Consider the following 25,598-nt stretch of genomic DNA (forward strand, 5'->3'; position numbering starts at 1 on the left):
GACATCAATTTTCAAGATTATCAAGTTTTCATTGATTTGTTCGATCTACACTATTTTTTAGCTTTAAATTTTATAATTAGAAATGAAAATATATCTTACAACTATCACATGGATTTCAAGTATTAAAACCACAATTCTCGACACTATTTGAAGGTGCACTTTACTTTATTATTTAGAGCCTCGGCACCCCTTTGTAAATCCATGACAATGTAGGTAGGTAGAAACGCTGAAGTTGCAAGTTTTCAATGCCAGAAGTGCTTTTTCTGGGCAGATATAAAATAGAAGTATACAAGTACAGCTTTGTACAGTAACAAGTTACATAGAGAATGGGTTAGGGGAGAGAGGGGCAATGCAGCATTACATTGAATTGATAAAAAATAAATGCACAGAAGATGAGTATGAGGGAGCACACATTCATCTCTCTCAAACAAACAAACAAAACCCACTTCATCAATCTATGACTCCCTAGTTTACATGAGCACAAGTCTGCATCTTCCCCAGCATGCATGCATGTACAATAATATTTCGAAAGCATGTAAATAACTCCTAACAAAAAGAATATTGCCGCCTCATACCTGGCCCTCACTACCCTCCAATCAGAGCCTCCATTAAGTTCAGAGAGAGAGAGAGAGAGAAATGGTAATTGCGAGGAAGACCGACAAGAGATCGACCCGATATTTTTCTCACACAGGACCTAGCTGATGCTAGAACCGTCTCTCTCCGAACCATCGTTATCCCAACCTTCATCTCCAAAAACCTCTCTGATCATATTATTTGTCGACAAGAAATCAATAGTCTTCTTTGGCCCATTCAAAAAGCCAGCGACCCACAACTTCTCATCACAAGGCTCCATCATGCCCCCGAAATTCCCCATTTCTACATTCGTATCTCTCACTTCTACAACCTGTTGAGACGCATTTGCCATGGGCTCGCCATGCTGATGGCCCCCCTCATATGACATGCACGAGTCATCCTGTACATCAGCATCATCCATGCCATCCGCCATGCCCTTACCTTCACCACCATATGGATGCTCGCCATCATCAGTTAAAGACTTCTTCTCCAGCCTCACCATCATGTTCACATGCTTTGCACCCACATCATCATCTCCCACACCATCCTCTACATCCACCCCCGCATGATCATGACCATCGTCATCATCATCGTCATCGCCATCCTCATCATCTTCATCCTCGCCAACATGGCCACCATCAACATCATCATCAACATGGCCATCACCATCATAATCCACATCATCATGGTCCTCAACATCACCATCATCATCCACAACTGAATCATCATCGTCCTCGGCCCCAAACACCTCCTCATCACCGTCCCTCCATTCGTCATCATCGCTATCTGCAATGCATGGATCCCACCGGTTTTGGGCGGCCCTCCTCCTAAGAACAAAAACATTGAAATAGTAGCTAACCAGCTCTTTCTTACTCCTCATCTTGAGAGCTAGAGAGAGGTAATCCCAAAAGTTCCTATTCAATGAAGCGGGGTTCGAGTAAACCACCTCACTGAAAACCCTCTCTTCTTCTTCACTCCACTTCTCCGCCACGTCCTCTCCCATGTCCTCAAACCCTAACTCGATGAACATGGATTTCCCCAATTCATTCATCAGTTTCTCTCTCCTCAACGCTATGTGCAGCTTCACACATCTGACTGAGCCACGGTCAGGGCAGCAACAATCGCTCCTGCCGCGCCCTAAAATCACACCATCCAAGCTGAAGTGTGGCATCGACTGCACACAAGTACCCATCAGCTTATGCTCTCTCTCCCTTTCTCTTTCTAGATCGGCAACATGAGTTGGCGTCAAACATAGTGTAGCATCCATTGGCCTCCTCTCTCCATCTCCCTGTCTCTCTGGATCAACAGCATCTGTAAGCATAGGATATGCACAAGAAACTGGGAGCCTTTGTTCTCTGTCTCCTATCCCTAGATCAAGAGTCCTCGAAGAAGCACACGAGCTCCATTCTGGGACATCCACCTGATGATCAGGACCCACTGGAATGAGCCTTTGAGGAGGGTAATCAAGATAAGACCGGACTGGTTCCTTCAAATGAGTTACAGGTATTGTTGGCTCTTCACTTTCATATGGATAAGGGGAACCCACAGTGTGAGAAGGCGAGTGTGAGTCGACATATTCTTCAGGGTCCATGCTTTTCTGCCATGCAAGGCTGCATATTTTTGAAGGAGATCTCATATTATCAGAGATAAGCCTGGCGTCCATGATATTAGGCATGGATAGAGGTTCTCTGATGGCGTGGAGTGCTTCTTCTGCTTGGGATTTTGCCAACCTCTCATCAGCTTCTTCAGCTGCCCGAACCAGAGGCCAGTTAGTAAAAGATAGCCAAAATAAATAAATCTTTCCCGCAACTACATGATTCAAACCTTTGATTTAAAACTGTTTCCAGACCTTCTAGATTTGTAAAAGATATCAACAAACCTACCTCCTTCTCCCTCCCTCCCTCAACACACGGAGAACTACATCTCTCTCCGGTGTCCATCCCCAAAATCAGTGATAGGGAGAGCACAAGAGCACGGTTTGTATGGTATTTTGCGCCTTCCATAATCAATGGTGTTCTTCTAGAATGGGAAGAATTTTTGGTAATTTTTCAAAACTGAAAGGGAAATGTATGCTTTTGAAGAAACAAATTACTTGAAGTTGGAATTGACCAGTCCCCACCAGATACCAGATCTGATTTCCAAAAGGTAAGGGAAAAGGAACCATTTTTAGTTTCAAAATTCAAAGGAAAAAACATATAGCAATTGGTCGATTTCCAGCAATGGTTGCAGTGAGAATACTTAAAACAGGTGTCAGCCAACAACATCGGCTTCATTTTGACTTTCAGCAATAGGTCAAGTTCACCAAAATCTTAATCAACAATACGAACACGTTTTTTATAAGAACAACTTCGAACTTCTTTTCTCTTTACATTACCTGATATGCAAAACTTGTGAGGTACCTTGCTGAAAGGAACAATCTCTACATAAGCAGACAGCTGATTACTGTGGTCAAACTGAATGGCATGTTTCTTAAAAGAAAGCTGGCAAGACTCATCATCACCGAAGGGACGCTTGTTTTGCTTAAAAACCATATTTTCACCTGCAAGACCATCCATTGCTCATGAACAAGCTAAGGTGGCAAAAGTACATTGATAGGCAGGTCTTGCTTTGTACATGCCAGCAGAAAACAAATTTGCAAAAAAGCACTTGCATTGAGAAAGCATGCTATAATTCATTGGACTGAACAAAACTATAGGCTATTGTGATCAACAACGTCTGATGAAATTATGAATGGTGAAGGAGAAAGAATGTGGCCCACAAAAAAGACACGACCCCAATGGTAAGCCCATCATTTGGTTGGATGGTAATGATCCCAATGTACAATGATCAATCATAGTATGTTGTAAAATTTATAATTGGCCTATCTAGAATAGAAAAGGAAAAGAAGAGTTCCAGATTGGAAACTATAATTACAGAAAGGTAGAATAATGACTCATCAAACAATCAGAGAGGGAAAAAAAATTCTGAAAATGCATGGAATCTCCTACAGAAATTATGCTTTACAAAATTATCTCATGAAGCATAAATTCCAGTGCTGGGTATGTACAAGGCTAAACATCTACCAAATAAGTATAACCAGCAGCATTTGCAGCAATTCACTGGGAATCAGCAATATAGAGCAAATCTCCATGGGATTTATGAATAAGCACCATAATAACATAAATCCTTGAAAACCCACAAGAGTGCCTTTCTTTTGCATGGAAAACACCCTTGGCATCCTCTTTTTGGCTAATTCACACCCTTATGGCATTCTCTAAATACAAAGTACCTCACCCTAAAATCATTAGGAGATTTTTCTTTATTGACAGTTGACTGCAATTCATTAAATACAGAAAAACCTTCAAGAGATTTACATCCGTTGTAAGAAATTTGGCTGCATAGACTATGAACCAATAAAATGGGTTTTACTCACAGTTGATTTTTTAACGCAATACAACTATTCAATAGAGACAAATCTTAACTCTTAAGGTTCATGGTTATGGTGATTTTGAACTGTAGTTTGTGGGTACAACATTAGAAAGGGGTCCCTCTATGTCTAGGCTCATGAGAGGGAATAGAACAGGTTTTAAGGAAGATCTCAGGTGGGATAAGATTACTACCAGATTTATCAAGGTCATAGTGGTGGATTTGTTTTTTGTTTTTTGTGATAGAATGTGATGAACATGGCACTTGCTCCGGAAGGAGGAATAGCAAGGAAGAGGGCCAAGACACTTCATGGCTATACTTTAGTTGCAAAGTGGTGGTTTTTTCTTTACATAGACTAGTTTTGATAGTCTGATACATGTAGTTGGATATGAGAATTGTTATCGTAGTATCCAACTGGTCAGGTTCAGTCTCTACAACTGTCTGATTTTGGGAAGTAAATCGCCATGAGATATTCAAGGGAAATCATCTACAACACCTACATCTAAATTTGGAATTTATCTTTTTTATATAGGCAAGAGAAGGATTCTGATTAAGTATATGTTAGTTCACTGTGATTCTGTTAGCAAGATCCAAAAACATCTTCTAAGTTCCTGGTATCCAAGCTAGTCTTGCCTCATTAAGGATTTTTTTACTGGATAAATAAAACCAGTCTTATAATAAATAGGGTGTTTTATAAGAGTACTTTGAAATGTGTCCCATTGTTGTGTTTGTGTGATGGAGATGAGGCAGACATGATCGACACGTAATGTTGATGAGAAGATGGCTAAAGAACTTAAAAGAGGAATCCAGACGGGTTGGAGCCAACAACCTCTTAAAGACTTCCTACTAGAAAATATGCAGGTTTTTATTCTCTCCAAAACAAAACTTCTTCAATACTTAACATGAATATTCCATCCATTCATTGTCCAACTTGATGCTCCATTCAGACAGAGAGAAATGTGATTAAGATAGAGTTGCAAACTAGTCTTCTAGCAATGAGAATCCACTTCGTGAATAGCAGCACTGTATTTTTAAGAAAGAGTGCTTTGCAAATGGCTATACTTTAGTTGAAGTCATAATGCTTTGTCTAAACTCTAAAGCAATGCAAAATAGGTTGACTTGCTTGAATGTAAGGTAGTATTGAGCAGACTTTCTTTATGTAGTCAACTTCTTCAAAAATTTGAAATCTTAGTCCAGCCATTATATCAGAAAGACAAAACCCATTGAGACACTTTGATGCCAGGAGCACTATCAATGGTCCCATTAACCAACCCCAACAAAAAGAGAGAAAAAAAAAACATTGATTGGCGATAAAAAACACACTGTAAAGAGGCATTAAAAAATTGAACACTTTAACTTCAGTGGACTTTGACACCCCTTACTCAGCCTTTCAGATATCACAAAACATTTGTCCCCAAAACTAGAACTTGTGGAAGCTACTGTAGTAAATTGCCAGCCACCATTTTTATATTGTAACCCAACAAACATACACAATACTGATATTACACTTCAGGAATATTCAAACAACACACAATACTGATATTACAGTTTAGTAATATTCAAACCACTACAACTTGCACAATCTCCCCCCTCCCCCCCCCCCCCCCCCCCCCCCCCCCCCCCCCCCCCCCCCCCCGACCCAAAAAACAAAAAAACACAAACACTTATTGACCAAGCTCAAACCTCAAAAGAAATTTTTTCGAACTTTGTGATTTCAGATTTCACATCGGATGGTTGCCGGTAATTGTGACCAACTTGTATCAAAAGTAAATGGTCTGTGTACACTCCCTATAATGTAAGGCTTAAGGATAATCTCTTATGTAAATACTTAAGGTGCACAAAAGACCAAATTGCCCCTGGTCCAACACACAACAAAGATGACGAGGTTAATACAAACCGCTACAACTTATAACCGTAAATGAAAAAATATTTAAATATCCCCAAAACCTATACTTAGGTTAAAGCATATTCATACACCCATCCTTACGCATATACTTGAGATGCAGAAAAGACCAAATTGCCCCTGCAGCAACACTCCCAAATATCAAAGATGACAAGATTAATACAAACCCTTGAGACACCACCAATTAACATCTGCCTTTTTTTCTCTTCCTGAACTTGCATACTAAAATTTAGCAACAATGAATATGGAAATATTAAGCAACCAAATTTACGAGAATGATTAAAAAAAAAAAAAATTCACATATTTAAAAAAATTGGGATCAATCAAATATCGAAGTCATGCAAATAGAGATTAAGATCTATGTAAGCATTTTACAGAATATAATTTATACTCAGAACATTTCATACCTTCAAATTGTGGATAAGGGTGAAATTTTTTGAAGACCTGGATCGAACAGGCAGAATTCAGAAAGGCTTATTTATCAGAGCAGGGGAATTCCCAAAACGCAACCCTAGATCCTAAATTTTGGTCTACCAAGGCAAAATTACAATGAATTGAATTAGCAGAATAATTTTTACATGAAAAATATATATTTTCCACAGAGAAACCCTAAGATCGAAGAGAAACAGAGCAATTTCACAAAAATGCTAACCCTTGATCTAAGGATTCATGAAATTCAACAAATGAATGAGGGGAATCAGTTGGGACATTTTTTTCGCAAGGAAACCCTAAAATCGATAGGAGACCCTGCGATTTTCGAGAGAACTAAGCCCGAGATCCAAAATTCTGGTCAAAAGGGCAAAATTAACAACAATTAATACGGTTATTCGTTGGAAAGGCCAAAGGGATAAATTTTCAGAACGATACCTAGATCAGTTAAGGATCCCCAAAAATTTCAGGAACCCTAAATCGAAAGGACAACTTTTTGTCAAAACAAGAGAAGCTAACACAAATAAATTTAGGGTTAACACTCCTGCACACAGGCCGTTATGATTTCAGGTATCAAAACCGGTCACAAACCCTAAATCAAGGGAAAATCAGAAACCCTAGATCTAAACCCCAAAAAAAAAGAAAAATAAGAGATATTACAGTCAATTAACAGAGGGGAATGATCAGTATTTGTATAACAAACACGAATCACTCATAGATCTGATGATCAAGAGGAGATCCAGACTAACTCGAAACCCTAACCCTATAAATCGGAAGACATACAAAGAAAGGGGAAAATTACTATTAATCGAGAGAGGAGAACGAGATCTGATAGATGAGAACAGTGTATTGGAGATGCGATCAAAGGGATCGAAGAAAAACCAGAAATAATTTGCAGAGAATTGACGGCGAAATAGACGGGAAAGCTAGGGTTCGTTTTTTTTAGGGTTTTTTAATTTTTGTATCCGGCGACGTACATCCGGTTAATTCAATTCAACAACCGGTGATTCTTTTCACATAGAGACGTAATCCCTATGAACAATTACAATAATAGCCTCAATCAATTAATGGAATGACAACAATGGGTAGCTGACCTAAACTGCCTTTTCTTTAGAAAATTAATTTGGTTTGGTATCTCTTTCATAAGCCAGAGGTGGCTACGGGTCGGTCAGACCGGGCCCGACCAAAAAATATTTCGATATATTTTAAATATTATGTTAAACATATACGTGTATTATTTAAATATTACAACAAAAAAATTGCTATACTCATTTAAATATTATTTAAATGATAACGTATTCGGGTCCGCTCCACATGGACCCAAACCCGTACCTAAATAGTGTTCGGCTCCAATATTTGGACCTGAACCTGGACTTGGACGTCATCCATTGCCACCCCAACTCTCTCTCTCTCCCCCTCTTTTTGTATTAATACATTACCTATAAAATGGTTGTATGTTTTTTTCTCTTACATCCTCTCTTTTTTAAATTAATAAATGTTTTAGTTCTTTTTAATGTAGGTTGTTTGATCTCCCCCAACAAAGTTATGAATGATTTTCTTCTCTCATTGAACTTCACGAAAACGAAAAAGTTTATATAAGGTTGACATCTTAAAATGTAGAATTAAGGTGCACCAAGTGGTTTTGATGTGGAAAAAACATCTAATTGATCATCTTGATATTGAGATGTATAAATATGGAGAAAAAAGAGATTTCAAGTCTTAAAAATAGTACATCCCCCATCACATTATCTAAACCATCTATTTTCAAGATTTCATATATTTATGTATCTCCTTTATTTGGACTATTTCATAGTTTAAAATTTTATAATTAGAGATAAAAATAGATTCTTGCACCATTTTAAAAAAAATTTACACCAAAATTACAACTCATAACAATATTTAGAGGCGCAAAAAAAATTTACGCCAAAATTACATCTCATGATAAATTTTGAGATGCATTTTAATTTGATTTTTTACAGTTGCAACCTCATATAAACCACACGTTTACAAAAATTAAGATTAGTCTTCTCTCTCTATTTTTGTATTCACTCTCCAGCCTGTCTTTACAAAATAATTAAATAAGTTTTGCTTTCTCTCTCTCTCTAAGCCCATTGGAAAATTTGTATCGTCTTTCTCTCACCATCTCTCTTGCACTCATCTTTTCAAAATTATTCATTTCTTGATTAAATATCACTCTCTCAAACCTGGTTCGTTAATTAAATTCTCTCTCTCTCAACTCCATAAAATCAAATTCTTTTAGGGGTGCAGTTGGCATACGGATGCATCCGCAGGTGTAGAGGTAACGTGCACCTTCAAATTTTATCATGGTATGTAATTTTGATGTAAAATGTTATTAGGATTATCACAAAATCTATTTTTATATCTAATAATAAAATTTTAAATTTTAAAAATAGTTAAAATTAAGTTGATCTATAAATATATGAAATGGACGGTGTAGATAATATGTTGTAAAATGCATTATTTTTAAGACTTAGAATCTTTTTATTTTTCGTAGTAATACATCTCGATGTCGATATGATCAATGAAAGGGTTTTTCAACATTAAAACTAACTTTTCTGATGGATTTTTGAGGGGCATCCGTAGTTCTACATTATAAAGTAGCATCTTTATTGATTCTCTCTCGGCCATCTTTACAAAATGGGAAAAGTTTATATAAGGGTGAGGCCCTAAACAATCAATTTAGATGTACCTCAAAAATTCTCCAAAAGGGGTTGTTTCGATGATGAAAAACCTTCAGTTCGATCATTTGGACCTCAAGATGTATAGACACAAGAAAAAATAGATTTCAAATATTATATACAATGTATCTTGTAATGTATTCTCTAGACCGACAATTTTCAACAATTTACACTATTTTTAATATATTAAAATTTATAATAAAAGATGAAAGTAAATTTTTAGGCCATCATAAAATTTATGATACTGAAACAACATATTTTTTACACTATTTGAAGTTGCGCCTTACTTTGATTGTTTAGGGCCTCAGCCTTATACAAACCACACCCTTACAAAATTACTAATGTTTTCATACTCTCTCTCATCACCCCATGAGTTCCTTAATAAACTGTAGAGCAATGATCCAATGCAGCAGTTGTATCGTAGTATAATGCAACGACACTTCTAGAAAACCATATTTGTGGTATTTGTATGACTCCAAATTTTGCACACACACTCTATTTATCTCAATAATCAATCCCAAAAAAAAAAAAAAGTTCAATTTGAACTCTAGATATAGTCAAAATGAGTCCCTTCCAAAAACGAATCTAGACTATTCATTTTGTGAATTTCAATACCTTAACCTTTACAAACTCAAAATCATTTTTTCCTTTTTTAACATTGTTCATCTAATAATAATAAAGCCATCCAAAAAAATTGGAAATGAAAAAATCATTCTAAAGCCTAGATTTAAGCATCTCACCAAAACGAACGGCCTATGTTAATTGAGCTAAAAAAATACTTTCTAGGTTGTGTTTTTATTTTTTTCTTTTTTTTTGTGATTGTTCATTAGTATGAAAAGAGTGTATATTTCAAATTTTGGATCAAACAAATGACCATAAGATGGTTTTTTAAAGTTATTGCATCATATTACTATACAATGGTTGCATGATATCATTGCTCTAAATTGTATCTTTTAAGTCGTCTCATCGCCAATTTCAAATGGAAAGAAGATAAATAAGCAATATTGTACATTTGGATTTTACGACTAAACCGAAGCGAAACAAAGTATGATATTGTCGCTTCAGTCAGATTCTAGTCGTTTCAGTCAGATTCAAGTCTTCTTCAACTTGATTCGACTGAAGCTTCGGCCTAAACAAAGAAATATTTCTATAAACAGATTTTTTTATTTTTAAATTTTTATTATATTATTATTTCTATATATAAATATATAATTTATCTATATTAAAAAAAAAAAAATCCAAAGTCTTCTCACGAATCAACCAAAAGCACCAAATAACTTTATTTTTCTCACCAAATCGAATAAGAATCCAAAACAAATATAAAAACATTGGAAAATAAGAAAAACACTAATACGATCAAGGGCGATCAAATGAAATTATTTGCGACAATATCTCTATGATCCCGCCGCCATTCTACAACGAAGTGACTATAATACTCCTGAACCTGCTCACAACTAAATGACCTAAATGCCCTTAAGCAAATGGTAAATGACGAAATTACCTTCAAATAATTCAACTTCAACCCTAGTGATTATTGTTTCAAGTACCACAATTGGGCTCCAATTGCCTGGGTCCGATACAGATCGGCCCATTCTAACTCAGTCGATTATGACTATATTTAACTAAAAATAAAAAAGATAAAAAATCTCCAATAAGCTGATTTTTTTGGTTTATAGAGAATGGGGCTTTTGAATAGGAATTGTGTATTCTCAAAAGTTTAGCAGTTTTTTTGTGTTTGAAAACCTGGTGATGGTTGATCTGGACGGGAATTAGTTGAGACTGAATCGGTACTAGGATGGTATAGGTCCCAACTCAATTCCTCTTTTAAACCCTCTTATTTATTTATTTTAAGTTTGTTTAGTATTTTTTAGTCCCCTCTAAATCTCTACCCTATAAAATTCTATTTTATTTTGTATTTTATTTTATTTATGTTTCAATTTTTTTTTTTTTTATCACTAATTCGAACAAATCTAGACTCAATATGAATCACCGATCCTGTGAATCAACACCAATCTATGGATAAGCGATCTACCATACTAAACCAGGTTTTGAAACACTCGGTTTTTATGATATTGACTACTGACATTATGCACGTGGCCCAAAATCTTAGTTTCAACTTAAAATGGTCTAGCGTATTTTTTTTTTTGTCTAATAAGGTGAGGATTTAAAATTTTCTCATAACCCATCCCAAGCTCGAATAAAGGAAGTGAGTTGTGTTAGGTAGGCAACCAACATAAAATTTTACTAAAATTTTCATGAATCCAACTAAAAGATGGACTAGGATTCGTATAAACTCTAATTAGTTGATAAAAGGATCTGACGATGATAATGTTCTAGTGTTTTTAAAATAGATACATTGGGTCTCAAATTTATTCATGTTTACTAAAAAGAATGAATCTAAGAGGAAAAGGAAGAGTAGGTTTACTTGTCAAGGTGAAAAATAAAAGAAAAAATAAAAAATGCACTTAAATGGCAGTCTTCCAAACCTTTATCCCTTAACCATCAATATATATATATATATATATATATATATATATATATATATATATATATATATATATATATATATATATATATATATATATATATATATATATATATATATATCACATCTATGAGATAACTTTTCTAGAGATCCATGCCAACTTTAATGGTGATCCTTTGAGGTCCTACACATATGCATGGGGAAGAGTCCTATAGAATCATATATATATATATATATATATATATATATATATATATATATATATATATATATATATATATATATATATATATATATATATATATATATATATATGAAACCCCACTTCTGAAAAATCATGCTTTTGGCATTTATTTGACCCCAAATTTTGCATACACAATCTCTTCATCTTAATAATCAATCTCAAGAAAAATAAATTTCAATTTACACCCTAAATATGGTCAAAATAAATTCCCTCAAACAATAAATCTAGACCATCCATATGATGAATTTCAAAATCTAGACATTTACAAATTCAAAATTCATTTTTTTTCTTTTTTATTATTGTTAATCTAATTATAAGAAAACTATCTAAAACATGTAGAAAGGAAAATAATCTTTCTAAGACCTAGATCTAATATTCCCATTAAAATAAACGGCTTATATTAATTAGGGTAAAAAGACACTTTCTAAGGTATGCTTCCAAATTTTGCTTTATTGTAATGGACCCGATTTCTATACGCCAAGCCCATATATGTAGAAATACGGGCCCATTAGTAAATCTATTTTTTTTGATGGATTTTTTGATTTAATTTTTAAAGACATGTAATTTCTAACATGAAGATCATGAATATAAAATAATAAGTAAATTTTAAAAATTAGAAATAATAATTCTAGTAAGAAAACATTTGGACCGTTAGTTTCCATTGTATTTAGATGGAACACCTACTTGCATCCATCTTAAAGATGGATGCTTTACACTTTTTGACGTGTATATGTAGTCATGCAGTTCAACCCGCATAAGACAATTTTCCTTATGTTATTATTCATTAGAACTAAAAGCATGCACATGCTATGAAGATGTTGAGATGTATAAGTGGCAAAACAAGAATGGATAGAATTAAAAATGAATACATTTGATAGTATTTAGATGTGGCACTAACAGGCAATAAGATGAGAAAAAGTAGACTTCAGTGGGATGGCCACATACCATGCAAACCGAGTACAACACCTGTTAGAAAATGCGCGTTAGTTCAAATGGAAGGCTAAAAAAAAAGCAAAAAAAATGCCCAAAAAGACATAGTTGGAAGTGGTGAAAAAATGTGGACTTATAACCTCAATGAAAATATGACCCTTGATAAAGCAAAATGACAAACCAAGATTTGTGTAACCAACCTCAAATAGTTTGAAAAAGATTACGATGATGATGAATAAAGAACAATTTCTGACGTGAGAATTTCCACCCCAAATTTTGGATCCAAACAACATAAATGGGTGCAATCTCCCTAGAAAACTATTTGACCGTAATCTTTTTTCAAGGATCCAAGTGACACTATTCTCCAAAAGAATGAACATTATGACAACACTTGGTTCTCAAACAGTATGCTAACTATTGATATCATTCCCGCCTTGGATTCCGCCCCCCTTGGCACACATCTCAAACGTCTATTTGTGACCCGCTAACGCAACGTTTGAAACTCAAAATACTTCATACTACAGAAAATGCCCATCGAATGCAAAGATCACTGTTCTTGCAAATTCCAAGGTAAAATGTATCAGACTTTGAGTGCGGATGACGGTACCCCAAAATGATTTCACATAGTTGTGACCTTTATGTATAAAAGGTAAATGGCTTCATTGTATTTTTTTTTTCGAGAAATAATAAAAAAAAAAAGTTAAGAACAGAACAAATGTGCTCCGCCAAGTGCTACTCACAAAGACAATGATGCCCATGTCATATATGTATACCAATGATGAAATGAGTTAGAACAACTAGAATTGAAATAGTTGTTATTGCAAACCCTGAATTCATCAATTGCTTCAAAATTTAGGGAACAATTCAATAAATGTCATAAGCAATCATGAGTAGATGCATGATTTCACCTGTAATACAGAATATAAATCTCTGTACTAAGTATTTTATGTTGGCAAGTGAGTTTTTGTACGCACGTGCTGTTCAACTTTATTCCATTTCCATGCGTTCGCCAATTATTCCACAAGAATTTGAGAGAGAGACTGTATCTAGACGCACCGACCAAACCTGCTTCAGTATACTCCAGCCTGCTACATACATGGTCCAAAATTGGCTATCCTTGTCTCTTTAACAAAGCTTGTGTCAGGAAACCATAAGCCAATTGTAAAGATTCAATTTCTTAACAAGAATAAAGAGCAAAGTATTGACACAAACACAAGTACATGTATGCGTGTGTGTGCATGCATGTGTGTGTGTGAGAGAGAGAGAGAGAGTTAGATTTACCATATACTATACGAAGAATAGTACTATCGCAAGTCAAGCCCTTCATCGAGGCCAGCAGAATTGATCATCACATTCGCGTCGATCTGCTTGTCGAATTTCTTCTTTCTTCTCGATTCAAACTCTTGAAACCCTTCCATCTGCAAGAATACAAGGAATTTCAATGCCAAGCCATAAAAACCATCTATAGATATAGGTAAACAACATGGAGGGAAAAACAAAATGCACAAATTACCCAAGAAAAATCAAGGAAATTTAAGAACTAGTTTGCATATTCAAAAAGCAAATGGATCTTACTTGCTGGAATTGGTTCATGGAAATAGGATTATCATGAAGAGAAATACTCTGAAGGGACTTGCAGTCCTTCAATAAAGCTGGAGGAATCTGGTGAAACCAATAAGCCAAATAGGTTTGGAGGCATGAAGCATCTCACTCGTAAGAATACTAATCAAGGTAGTCAACAAGAAATATTTATCAAGGACTTGCTACCTTTCGATTACTACATGGTAATCATTTTCTTCTTTTTTTCTGATCATTTACTACATGGTAATCATTAATACCTATCAAAATATGAAAGCTACAGCTCCTACCAATAAGCAGTGACTACTGAGGGCCAAGAATGAAAAAAATTGACAAAAATACCAAGAATAATAATAGCATAAAATATTTCAATAATGCAGATCTCATGATAAAAAACCAAAACGGGAAGTTCATAATTATGACAGATGACAATAACAGGAGTAGAAATCGTCTCCAACCTATGGTACATCGTCAACAAAAGCAACCCATGGTAGACCACTACACGGTGTTCTAGACTCTTTCAACTGCTCCGTCAAGAAGAGTGCGCCAAATTTTATGTCCCTCATGTCAGCAAAAATACATTTAAAAAATAAAAAATTATCAGTCAATATTCGTGCATAAGCATATAAATTCGCCGTTAGAGGGCAGTCAAAAATCAAATTGACACTAACAGTTCCATCTCTAGACATCTTTTTTGCCCCTCCCAATTTTTAGAACACTTCAAGTTCTTCAATGTTTTACATATTTCTAAAAATTTGCTGGGAAAGAAGATGGAACATTGTAACTGTTTAGTGGGCTTTATTTTGAACCACATTATAAACCATTTTTTGGGTGTTCTTTAAGTACTAGAATCAGATGTGATGTTTGCAAATGTGGCAGATTGCTGGTCTTCTATGGGTCCTTATGAAATTCCTGTTCAACAACAAGTAAATTGTGAGATTAGTTTCGCCCACTAGAGGTAACCATGAGATGGACAGGTCCAAGTCCACATGGCTAGTGTGCATCATTATCAACTTCTTTTTCACCAGAAGATAAGCAGGACCCTGTCAGTTTCAGAAAACCTTAAGGTTCCTCCCATGGGAGAATCCTTACAATCCATTGTGTTATTTGTGTATCATATTATCATTACAATAAAGTAGTTTCGCACCTATTTATAGCTATGATACTTTTTAACTTATATTATGAGGCACATCATATGGACATATGGCCCCTAGTACTAGAAACTGTTGTCTTGAGTTATTGAAAAATAAAATACTCCAAAGTGTATGAGATTCATTTGAAGAAGACTTACTGACTTGACTAGGCTGCAGACCAATTCAAGTTTTTAATCACGTTCTGAGCCCTAGAGACTGAAGTTTTTGGTTTATAGTGTGTTTTCTCAATAAGTCCCACAGTCCCTAATGGGTAAGGGTGACTTTTTGAATGTCACCTAATGACTTCAGATCAGTGTTCGCAAAATCAAACCGGAACGGTTAACCGAACAAGGGCCTGGAAGCGGTTTAACCGACCTAACCGATAAACCGACCGATTCAACCGCTCTTACCGGGCAAGTCCCCGGCAGTCAAAAAAGTGTTGAAAAAAAATACAAAAAAAAAATCTACTAAACTATGAAAAGCTTATAAAGAATGATTAAAACAAAATACATTCAAATGAAGTTGAAAATTAATGAAAAAAAATGGATTTTAACCCATTTTATATTTTCTAATGGCTATTTTTAAATTTTTTTGAAAAAGATGGGAAAATATAAAAGTGAGTATTAATGACCAAAACAATTTTTAATATTTACCATAGTGTAAAGAATATTTAAAAATGCATTACGAATCAAATTCCTTATTTTTGAGAATTTATATGCATTTTTTTTTTTTTTTTTTTTTAAAATACCGGTTGATCACCCTAATCGCCCAACACCGGAACTGGCAGGCGATTTTGCAAACAATGCTCCAGATACAATGATACCATGAAGGAGATTTGTTATATGATGAATTCTGAATGTTTTGAGCAGCACCAACAAAGTTTCCAATTCCTCGAAAGGGAGGGGGTTCGCAAAAGTGAGCATCTCATGACTCCCTGCTTACATGAGACATACCTTGCTCAAATCTCTCGTACAACAACTAGCCAAATAAAGATCTCTTGTACACCACCATAAATTACGTGATCTATGTTTTATTTTTAAGCTAATTATGAAAATAAATATAAGGAACCGTGCATACATAAATGTAAGCAACCTTTCAAATCTGATGGACCTAACCAGATTGAATAGACGCCTTCACCAGCCCAGCCTCCAGCTTGGTTTTTGAAAAATAGCATGAATGGAAACTTATCATATCACACCACAATTCGCATGCTGCCATTCTTGAGCCACAGACAGAAGATGCAAAGCAGGAAGATTCAAAGCAGCAGGACTACTCTAGACTTCTAGCTTTTCTAATGCAGTAACCTTATTACTCAATGAATTTTTCACTCGTCAAAATAAATAAATAAATTACATGGTCAGAAAGTCCCCAAGACCAACTAGTACATGTGACTGGGAAGATATAACATGCCAATGACATTATCCAACTGAAGCCGTGAAAACATGGACCTAAATAAACAATTAGAAAGCAGTTCACTAAATGACCTTGGGGATGTTTTCACAATTACCAAGCCCATTCAGCAGTTTGTAGAGTGCCAATATCCTAGTTCGCCTATCAATATCAGGGTTGAACGTATAGCGATGAAAGGTAGTTTTCTTAAAGTGATATCTAAGCAAGGGATGCAAAATCCTTTTCCTTCTTCGCTACACCAAGGGATAAAAATAAAACATAAAAAATAAAAAAGAGCAAAAAACATGTAATTTATGGAATAATAAAATGACAGCAAAAATATAACAAATGCTCAATGATGGCCAGAAAATTTGACTCTTTTTTTTCGTGAAACATTTTAAGAGCTCAAGAATGTGAATCATCTGTATGCATTAAAGGACCATTTCTTAAGGAAAATTTAATAAATGTATATGCATTCATTAGAAAATCTCAAAAGTTTATACCTGGTTCACATTGTTATGGTTCAAGGAAAGAGACTTTAAGTGAATGAGGCTGCAGATTGATAGAGGGAGAGCATCAATGGAGTTACCTGGTACCATCATACAGGTCAAAAATGAGGAAGATAGGACAAAGAAAATACACAAACCATTATAAAAAATGAGTCATTGGATAGTTTTATAACATCAATTTGGTAGATTTATGCTCATTTGCCAATGGTCTTAAAGCCACTCTTACCTTATCAGTGTAGAACCTGATCGTAAAAAGTACAATGGGAAAGATATATCTCAGGTCCTCTTTTGTTTCATATGGTAAAAGTTTCTTTAGAAGTAGCATTTTCACAACCCACTCAACTGCAAAAAGGAGCTCGCAAGGTAGGGCATTGGCGACCAACACAATCTTAACGAACTGGTAAAAATATTTCGTATTAAGCTCATTACTAAAAGCAATCTTATTTTTAAATATGGCTTACTTACATACTTCCATCAAACAAAAGAAAAAGTTTATCCTGGCTACCCCTACTACACAACTACCATATATTCTACAAATTCATACTGCAAACAAACGGATGCTAGTTTTTCTTTTAATCAGAGTCCGCCGACTCTGCCCGAGTCACTCGGACTAGGCTGGCTGCTGACTTCGGAATACCTCCTTTTGCAAAAAACACACCTACTTGAGCCCAAGTTTTGTTAACAGACTCATTTATGTAAAAACCTAATCACTACATACATCAGATTTGAGAAAAACCATCGAATTTGACAAATTTGAGAGATCGAAAAATTAACCTCGTTTTTGCCTGATTTAAAAAAGTTGTGATTTTTTTCGCAAGTTGGACGATCTTCGATGAAATATGTCCTCCAACCCTATTGTTGGGTGCTTCATCCAATCGTAGGCTTGTTTTCACAAGAAAACACACACACACACTCACACAAAAAAAAAAAAGGATTTGGGAGATTTTAGTTTCAGATTTACAATTTATCCGAAATTTTCAAAAGCCCGGATCAACTAGATCCAAACTCAAAAGCCAAGTTTGGTTTGGGGTTGTCAGAGGAAGATTTGACAAGGATGGCAGGCATCAATCCATACCAAGCATGAAGTTGTTGGATGGCCTCAAAATTTTGGGTAAATTTCACTTTTTTAAATTTAAATTCATATAATTGATCTTTCTTGGGTAAATTTTTCATTTTCTCACTGTAAATTCATATAATCCATCTTGTATGCGGTTTTTATGCTTTTCTATTTATTTTTTTTTCTGATTTTTCCTATATATCACTCTTTCCCCTCTCTCCCTGAGTGATAGGTGGGATTTGGCGATGCACCTGCATAGATGACCTTGCGCATGGGCAGGGGTAAAAATGTGATTTTCCCCCAGAAAGCAGCAGAAACCCCCCAAAAAACCCTTCGCACCATATTCCCATGGTTCTAAGGGGATTAAAACTCACAAACAAAGAAATCAATTTTTTTTGTGTGTTTCAAAATTTTCCAAAAAAATGTTGGGGGTTCTTTCTCAAATCTTTGGCCAATGATATCGATGATGACAACTCTTCAGCCTCAGCTTTGGATATCGGAGATAGACGTGGTGGATCATCACCTGACTTATCTGATTAAGAGTCGAGAATTGAGAGTTGAGACATTGACTCATTGGGCCTGAGTGTATTTTATTACTTTTTCATTATACATCTTATGAACTTTTGGTCTTTGGAGTTTGAAAGCTATGTATGCAGAAACCTTGCGCTTGGGCAAGGGCAAAATGTGATTCCCTCGCCCCCAAAATAAGCAGCGGAAAGGGTATGAGTGTGTGTGTATAACCCCCCCAAAAACCCTTAGCACCATTCTCCCATGGTTCTAAGACAATCACTCGGAAAAAAAAAAAAATATATATATATATATATATATATATATATATATATATATATATATATATATATATATATATATCAATTTTTTGTGTGTTTCCAAATTTTTCAAAAAACAAAAAAGAAAAATTGGGGTTCTTTCTCGAATATTTGGACCATGATATTGATCAAGACAACTCTTCAGCCTCAGGTTCTAGATAGAAGAGATGGATGTTATGGATCATCACCTGACTTATCTGATTAAGACTCGAGAATTTAGAGTTGAGACATTAACTCATTGAGCTTGAGTGCATTTTATTATCTTTTTCATTAATATATGTTATGAACTTTTGGACTTTGGAATTTGAAAGTGATATAATATACTTATGTACCTGTGGCTGTGAGGCTGTTGTTGTGACTGTGAAGTGCTTTTTGATCTATAGATGTTATGTCAATTGTCGTGACTATTTGGCCTTTTCGGTTTTAGTTATTTAATAATGAATTGACATGGACTTGCATGAAAACCTTGTTTCACCCAGGGCCAAGTTCCAAGGCAGTGTCACATTTTCTTACACTGCTTCTAATAATATAATAATTTTGAAACAATCTAATCTACAGCAGTTATAAGCAGTAAGCCAATAATATACTAGAGCTTGTCATATAATTCAAACCAATGGATCAGATAAATTGAGAAAGTTGTCCTAACCATCGGCTTGCAGCTCTTCCAAGGAGAAGCAACTTCCAATTGACTCTGGTAAGAACTTTAATTTATTATTTGACACATTCAACAGCTGAAGCTGCATTACAGAAAAGCAAGTAATAAGCCAACAAAATTTGATTGGTATACGAGAATTTACATCATTTAAACACACACACACACACATTGTTCATATTCTTTCTTGAGTAATACACAATGTTAGCATAGCCTCATACAAATATATTGTAGAGAGACAAGGAGACCCCAGAGGAAATAGCAAATCATAAAAGTAGAAGAGGGAAGGAAACTACGCATTCTCTATTTATTCATATATCGTAAATGGAATTATTTTCCCCATAAAGGAAACATCAACTTCAAAAGACAACGATATTAGGAATTGAGAGTGAAGTTATGCATTCATACACTCCGCAAGCTGCCAATAGTTTCTGGCAAGCATGACAGCAAATTTCCAGAAATTGACAAGCGCTCAAGCCGGATTAGTAGGCCCACTGCAAACAAAAGCAATTTGAATTGTCAATACAGACAGGTAAATTTATAGACAGCTCAAGGAGGTTAATGCCAAAAACTGAAGCTAAAAATATATTAAATATTAAAAACCACAGTAATATTTATTCTTCCCATTTTCCTTGTTCTTATCAAAACAAAATAGGAAAAGAACACAACAAATTCCTAGAACGCTTGCATGGGTCATGCAAGTGTTACTGAAACTTGGAACATCAAAGCAGCGGCTACTCTAGTTAACTTTTTCAAAACACCTTGTCCATTTAACACATTTTAAAAAACTTTTATCTAATTTTTAGTAACAGATCAGAAGCAAAACATCATCATCTGAACCTTATCCCACCACCATCATCATCATCATCATCTAAACCTTATCCCACCACCATCATCATCATCAGAAGCGAAATCTAGATTTCAAAAAAAAAAATCTGACAGAAAGTATAGAAAAAAAAACTGAAAAGATCGTTTTTTTTGCAAAAACTGAAAGTAAAAAAAGGTCCAAGCACTATTTTGAAATTCAGAAATAAAAAATGGAATGCAAAACAAGAACATCGTATAAGGAAAAAATAAATAAAGCTAGAATGTGAAATTCAAGAATATTCTCTTATAACAATAAGACCTACACTCATCAGGCATGGCTGTAATCCGATTGCCATCAAGTACTAGGATCTTTAAAGACTGAAGTCTTCCCAAATTCAAAGGGAGATTCTGAATAAGATTGTCAGCCAGAATCTGAGAAGAATAAACCTATTGATTAGTCCAGCGCAATATAAGTGACTACAAATTCACCATAGAATGAGAAGGTTTTCACTGTAATATCTGCTGCATGCTTACCCTAAGATACCTATACACTCAAGGATGAGAAGAGAAGGGGAAAAGATAATGCAGGTGGTCCAGAAAAACTTGAAATACCATGACAGCACCTGAGCCTGTCAATTTCTTTTTTAGTTGATTAGTTTGTCTGATTTGGTGTTAAAAAGGGATGATAAAGGGGTAAAATGACTGAGATAAAAATAGTCTCGATGAAAAGAAAATAGCCACTTAAAAGAATTTCACTCGCCCTGTATTTTACCGATATTTCAAACAATTGCATGATCCTTACTGGTCTTCTAATTTCTAAGTGAAGTACTGACATTACTCAGAGAAAAGGATGCTGGAGATATAAACGAAGCAAGAAACTTTAAAAAATTGGAGGTAAGAAGTGGAAATGCTAAAAAAGGTGACCCTCACCAGTCGCTGCACGTTGACTAATTTACTGATCTCCAGAGGAATGTCAACTGCAAAAGCAATATATCATTTCATCAAAAGGTATATAAGATATCAGATACGGAAGATTATCTCCAGTGAAAATAAGTCCTTGAAAATTATCAAGTCCCTCCTAGACAAACTTTTGATTACTACATTAGCATGAAAGCAGTTGCTTTGGAATTGCATGAAAGATGAACTTCTAAGTTCTAAGAATCCAAAATGGAAGAACAAGAAAGAAAATAACTATAGTTCACAAAACCAAGTAAAATAACCAAACAGCAGCCGACAAAAAAAGAAAGTGAAAGAAGCATGCCCATCTAGCCCATGTAACAAGTGAAAGAAGCATGCCCATCTAGCCCATGTAACAAGTGAAAGAAGCATGCCCATCTAGCCCATGTAACATCAAAGATAAATCTAAGGTTGCTCCAATCTGATGCATCTAAATATTAAAAACAGCAATTCCAAATTATTAATGAATCAAACTGAAAAAGAAATTCCACATAACCACATCCTGGATCAAATCCCTGAGCTAATCCATCCAAAAAAGAAAAGGAAAAGAAAGAAAAAATCCAGGTGTGCCCCTAGTTTTGAACATCATAACAGTGCTCAGAAGATGAAAAAACAAGGAAGCATACCTATTTTATTATGCGTTAGGTCTAGTGTGCGCACAGCTCTTTCAAGATCAAGGACATCATTTGGTATTGTCTGTCAAACATTCACAATCAGAGTGACAAAGCTTAGTTGCTAATAATCGATCAGAAAAAAAACATTTACTTGCTAACTTAATGGTTGCAGGACTTGAAATAGAATCTACGATTCACATGTCAAAAAACAAATAAATAAATGTCGATATTTTTAGCAAAACAAATATTAATAATAAAATGTTTTATGTTAATGTTGCAAAGGAAACTGCTAACACTGAGCAAGTATGAGAACAAGGTCATGGAACACAGCAAAAACACTTTATTTCTACTAGAGTCAAGACTGTATACTAAATGCTCTTCACTTTTCTATATCCAATTAACTAACTCCAAAGACCCTCAAGCAATTATCATCCTCTGCAACATCTCCTTCTCAAATTCTTTAGGTTAAAAGCACTGAGAGCAGACAATAGAACACATGGGCACCCCTGAGCAGTAACCTCAATGGTGTGAAGCATATGCTCTATGCCTAATTAGACAACAAGCAAACACGAAATCAAAGTGACAAGTTCAGGCTTATCTCCTGTATTTGAGGTGTAAATCTCAAATGAACAATTGGCTATTTTCTGTGTTTTGGAGTTCAACACTGTAGGCTCTGAACTCCTTTGACTAGTGTCATTTGAGATCATAGAAGAAATACTAGTAAAATGATTTTTTGTTTGCACAGTCATGATACAAGGAGGCCCATGACTTCTATGGAAACTCTCTTAGATATCATTTCATGTTCCCAAGATCCCAAGTTCCCAACACAAGACATTATCCAAAGACATGAACCAAGTAACAGACAAATAAATAACACGTGAAGAAATCACAGTTATTTTAATACAGATATATAATTAATCCCCATTATTGTCAGAATAAAGTAGAAAGAATAAAAACTGATAGTACCCCACCAAGAGAACATACGAAAAAGAACCTATAATCCCCATTAAGTAAGCATACAAAAAGAAACCCAAAATATCCATTAAATCAACTATTGTCCGGAATAATTTACATAGCAACCTATGCTTGGTAATATCATGGGAAATAAAATCCACAAAAGATGCAGGCCAAAGTCCCCTGCTTTTGAATTCCACAATTCCTTTTTCAAGAAAAATGGCATGATCATCAACTCCATTGCAATGCATCAACCCTATAAGCAAATCTATCACGAACTGACAGAAACCCTAACCTTCAATTTTGAATCCCTTAGACCAACAATACCAGTAGAGCGCCATCTTGAAGTCCTGCTAGCTGCCCCATTAACTTCCTTGCTACTGCAACACCCCATTCTCAGAAACTCCCCTGCTTTCTTACCAAACCATTCAAACCTGACTTGGGCTCGAAAACCTAAAGCCCCAAATGTGGGTTTATCACCTCTCTATAAGAGAATTCTAAGTTTTCTCTATCGCAAGGAACCAAAATCAGAGGAACTCAATGGTGCCACTTCCAAGCTATCGTGACATTACCCGGAAATGGAAATTTCTAGGTTTTCTGAGGTCTATAAAAATTGGGAGAACAACCATAGAGGAAAACGAAATTCATGAAAAAAAAAGAAAAAACCCTAAGTTCGAAAGATTGTAGCAAAATTTGCATGGATGTGAGGTTATTGCAGATGAAGCAAATGGTCAGCTCAATATAACGTAATAGTTACGTGCGGGTGTGTATATAGTTACTGTGTATATTCTCTTTTTAGTTATATTGACCAAAATGCCCTCTACCTAATTCTTTTTAAATAAAAAAATATCGAGGCATTTTTTGTTTAAAGTAATATGATAAGAAAAGCCTTAGTTTACTATTTATTTTTATTATAAAGAGGTCCCCACCACTTTTAACCACTAAATGTCAAATTGGATGGTCGAGGTGCGTTACAAAGATCGAGAAATTTTGCTTTGCACTTTGAGTCAATCTAATGATATTATTACAATCATTTAATTTAAAATCTGACAAACAATAATAATTATAACCTCAATATATTAAAAGTAAATAGTATGTATACCATGTACTAGTGGTGTATGCTATACCTTCATATTACTAGTTATTCTTTATAATGTTAGGAATTGAAATTTACCTAAAAAGCTCGAAGTCTCCCAATTTTTCTACTATTATTTCATCATTACCATCATCATCTTTTTCTACTATTATTTAATTGATAATTATTTTTGGAAGGTGATTTTATTGCAGGCTTAATGCCATCCCTTTGATAAGATCTCAACATTCTAGCCACATGCTATATTCATTTGTTTTGCCTTTGATCTCTGATCTAAAACTTTATTCTTGCAAATACAGATTGTCAGAAGCAAGCAGAAATACAATTACTTTTGCATAAATTCCTACAACCCTCATCTGGCTAGGGGTTTTTTTTAAACTACCATCAAAGTTTAATTTAAGCACCCTGAGTAGAGGTGTCAATCATCTTGTGGACCCTGCCCTTGCCGAAAAAGCGCCTATGGTCAATCTCCGAGAAGTTCGACTGAAAATTTGCTACATTAAAACACATAGAACTCCTTCCAGGCTCTTCCAAAAACAGGCGATTCTTATTCTTGACTCTTATTCTCAGATTTCAATCACTACATGGGAAATAAATTCACATATAACTCATCATTCCTCATGACTTACTTAAAATGGGGATTAAGGATTTAACTGACTAGTAACATTAGCTAGTTCAAGGCTATTTCCGACTTATGGCTTCAATAGACCATGAAACCTGCATGGTGTGCAACATTACCACATACCATTGGTGTATGATATGATTTCTCATCGTTATTTATTTGGTTATTATTTTCTAAAGTGTTTTAGTTATAGGCTTGATTTGAGCTGCTCGATAAGATCGTGATATTTGAGCAATGGGGTTTCTAACATAGTGGTCAAGATGGCAGAGTCACAACATGACTTCAAGAATTCTAATTTTATATTTGACTGTAGTCTTGCACATCGTAGACCTTTAATCGCTATTCCCTAGAGTCTAGACAATGAATCCCATGAATTTGAATTGTTATGTATAATGGAAATTTACTATAGGAATTGCTTGCAAAGAGACCATTTATTTTTATTACAAGGAGGTCACAATTGTTCTCACTTGTTAGATATCAAATTGGATGGTTTAGGATGAGTCGCGAAGTTTGAGAATTGTTTTTTAGAGTTTTGTGTCTATTCAATAATTCTTACAATCACCTATTTTGAAATTTAACGAACAAGCATGATTGTGATCTCTTTGTACAAAAGATAAGTTGTTTCCCTTTACTATATAACTCCTTAAAATAAATATAAAAAATCAGTGCAAGACAAATGGCCGTATTGGATAATGATTACACACACATTCTAAGAAATTAAGTATTAGTTTAAATTAA

At 34.9% G+C, this 25,598-nt stretch overlaps 2 protein-coding genes across 18 annotated transcripts; both read right to left on the reverse strand.

Moving 5' to 3' along the window:
* Window positions 1-232: 232 nt before the first annotated feature.
* LOC18427963 (uncharacterized) lies at window positions 233-7,300 on the reverse strand. 2 transcript variants are annotated; one of them, XM_088850363.1, is made up of 3 exons: window positions 6,289-7,300; window positions 2,973-3,112; window positions 233-2,322 (listed from the first exon to the last, which is right to left on the reverse strand). In XM_088850363.1, exon 3 carries the CDS (start codon window positions 2,246-2,248, stop codon window positions 695-697), a length of 1,554 nt encoding a protein of 517 aa, XP_088706489.1. In that variant the 5' UTR covers window positions 2,249-2,322; window positions 2,973-3,112; window positions 6,289-7,300; the 3' UTR covers window positions 233-694. The 2 variants fall into 2 exon arrangements, with proteins under 2 accessions (XP_088706489.1, XP_011621089.2); XM_011622787.3 differs by having other exon boundaries at window positions 2,948-3,112.
* A 5,268-nt stretch (window positions 7,301-12,568) lies between these two features.
* On the reverse strand, window positions 12,569-23,883 carry LOC18427962 (Leucine-rich repeat (LRR) family protein). 16 transcript variants are annotated; one of them, XR_016043318.1, is made up of 11 exons: window positions 23,441-23,883; window positions 22,204-22,273; window positions 21,551-21,597; window positions 20,944-21,052; window positions 20,222-20,307; window positions 19,808-19,898; window positions 17,272-17,357; window positions 14,244-14,330; window positions 13,950-14,086; window positions 13,577-13,753; window positions 12,569-12,704 (listed from the first exon to the last, which is right to left on the reverse strand). XR_016043318.1 is itself a non-coding variant. In XM_011622786.3 (10 exons), the coding sequence occupies exons 1-9, from the start codon at window positions 23,537-23,539 to the stop codon at window positions 13,973-13,975; spliced, it is 789 nt and encodes a 262-aa protein (XP_011621088.1). In that variant the 5' UTR covers window positions 23,540-23,883; the 3' UTR covers window positions 13,484-13,753; window positions 13,950-13,972. The 16 variants fall into 16 exon arrangements, 11 of the variants coding, with proteins under 11 accessions (XP_011621088.1, XP_088706490.1, XP_011621087.1 ...); XR_016043320.1 differs by having other exon boundaries at window positions 13,577-13,756; XR_016043319.1 differs by having other exon boundaries at window positions 13,577-13,791.
* Between the last annotated feature and the right edge of the window lie 1,715 nt (window positions 23,884-25,598).

The sequence above is a fragment of the Amborella trichopoda genome, chromosome 10 (genome assembly GCF_054954075.1).
Source record: "Amborella trichopoda isolate Santa Cruz 75 chromosome 10, AtrichopodaSantaCruz75HAP2 v2.0, whole genome shotgun sequence".
Classification (NCBI taxonomy): Eukaryota; Viridiplantae; Streptophyta; class Magnoliopsida; order Amborellales; family Amborellaceae; genus Amborella; species Amborella trichopoda.

Bases quoted from the DNA above. Each gene is read 5' to 3' on its own strand.
- LOC18427962 (XM_011622786.3), bottom strand. From the start codon at position 23,539: ATGGGGTGTTGCAGTAGCAAGGAAGTTAATGGGGCAGCTAGCAGGACT. The intron at 22,274-23,440 runs GTTAGGGTTTCT...AATGTTTGACAG, and splicing joins TAAGGGATTCAAAATTGAAG to ACAATACCAAATGATGTCCT. The intron at 20,308-20,943 runs GTAGGTCTTATT...TTTTGTTTGCAG, and splicing joins TACAGCCATGCCTGATGAGT to TGGGCCTACTAATCCGGCTT.
- LOC18427963 (XM_011622787.3), bottom strand. From the start codon at position 3,104: ATGGTTTTTAAGCAAAACAAGCGTCCCTTCGGTGATGATGAGTCTTGC. The intron at 2,323-2,947 runs GTAATGTAAAGA...TGGTTCGGGCAG, and splicing joins TCACAAGTTTTGCATATCAG to CTGAAGAAGCTGATGAGAGG.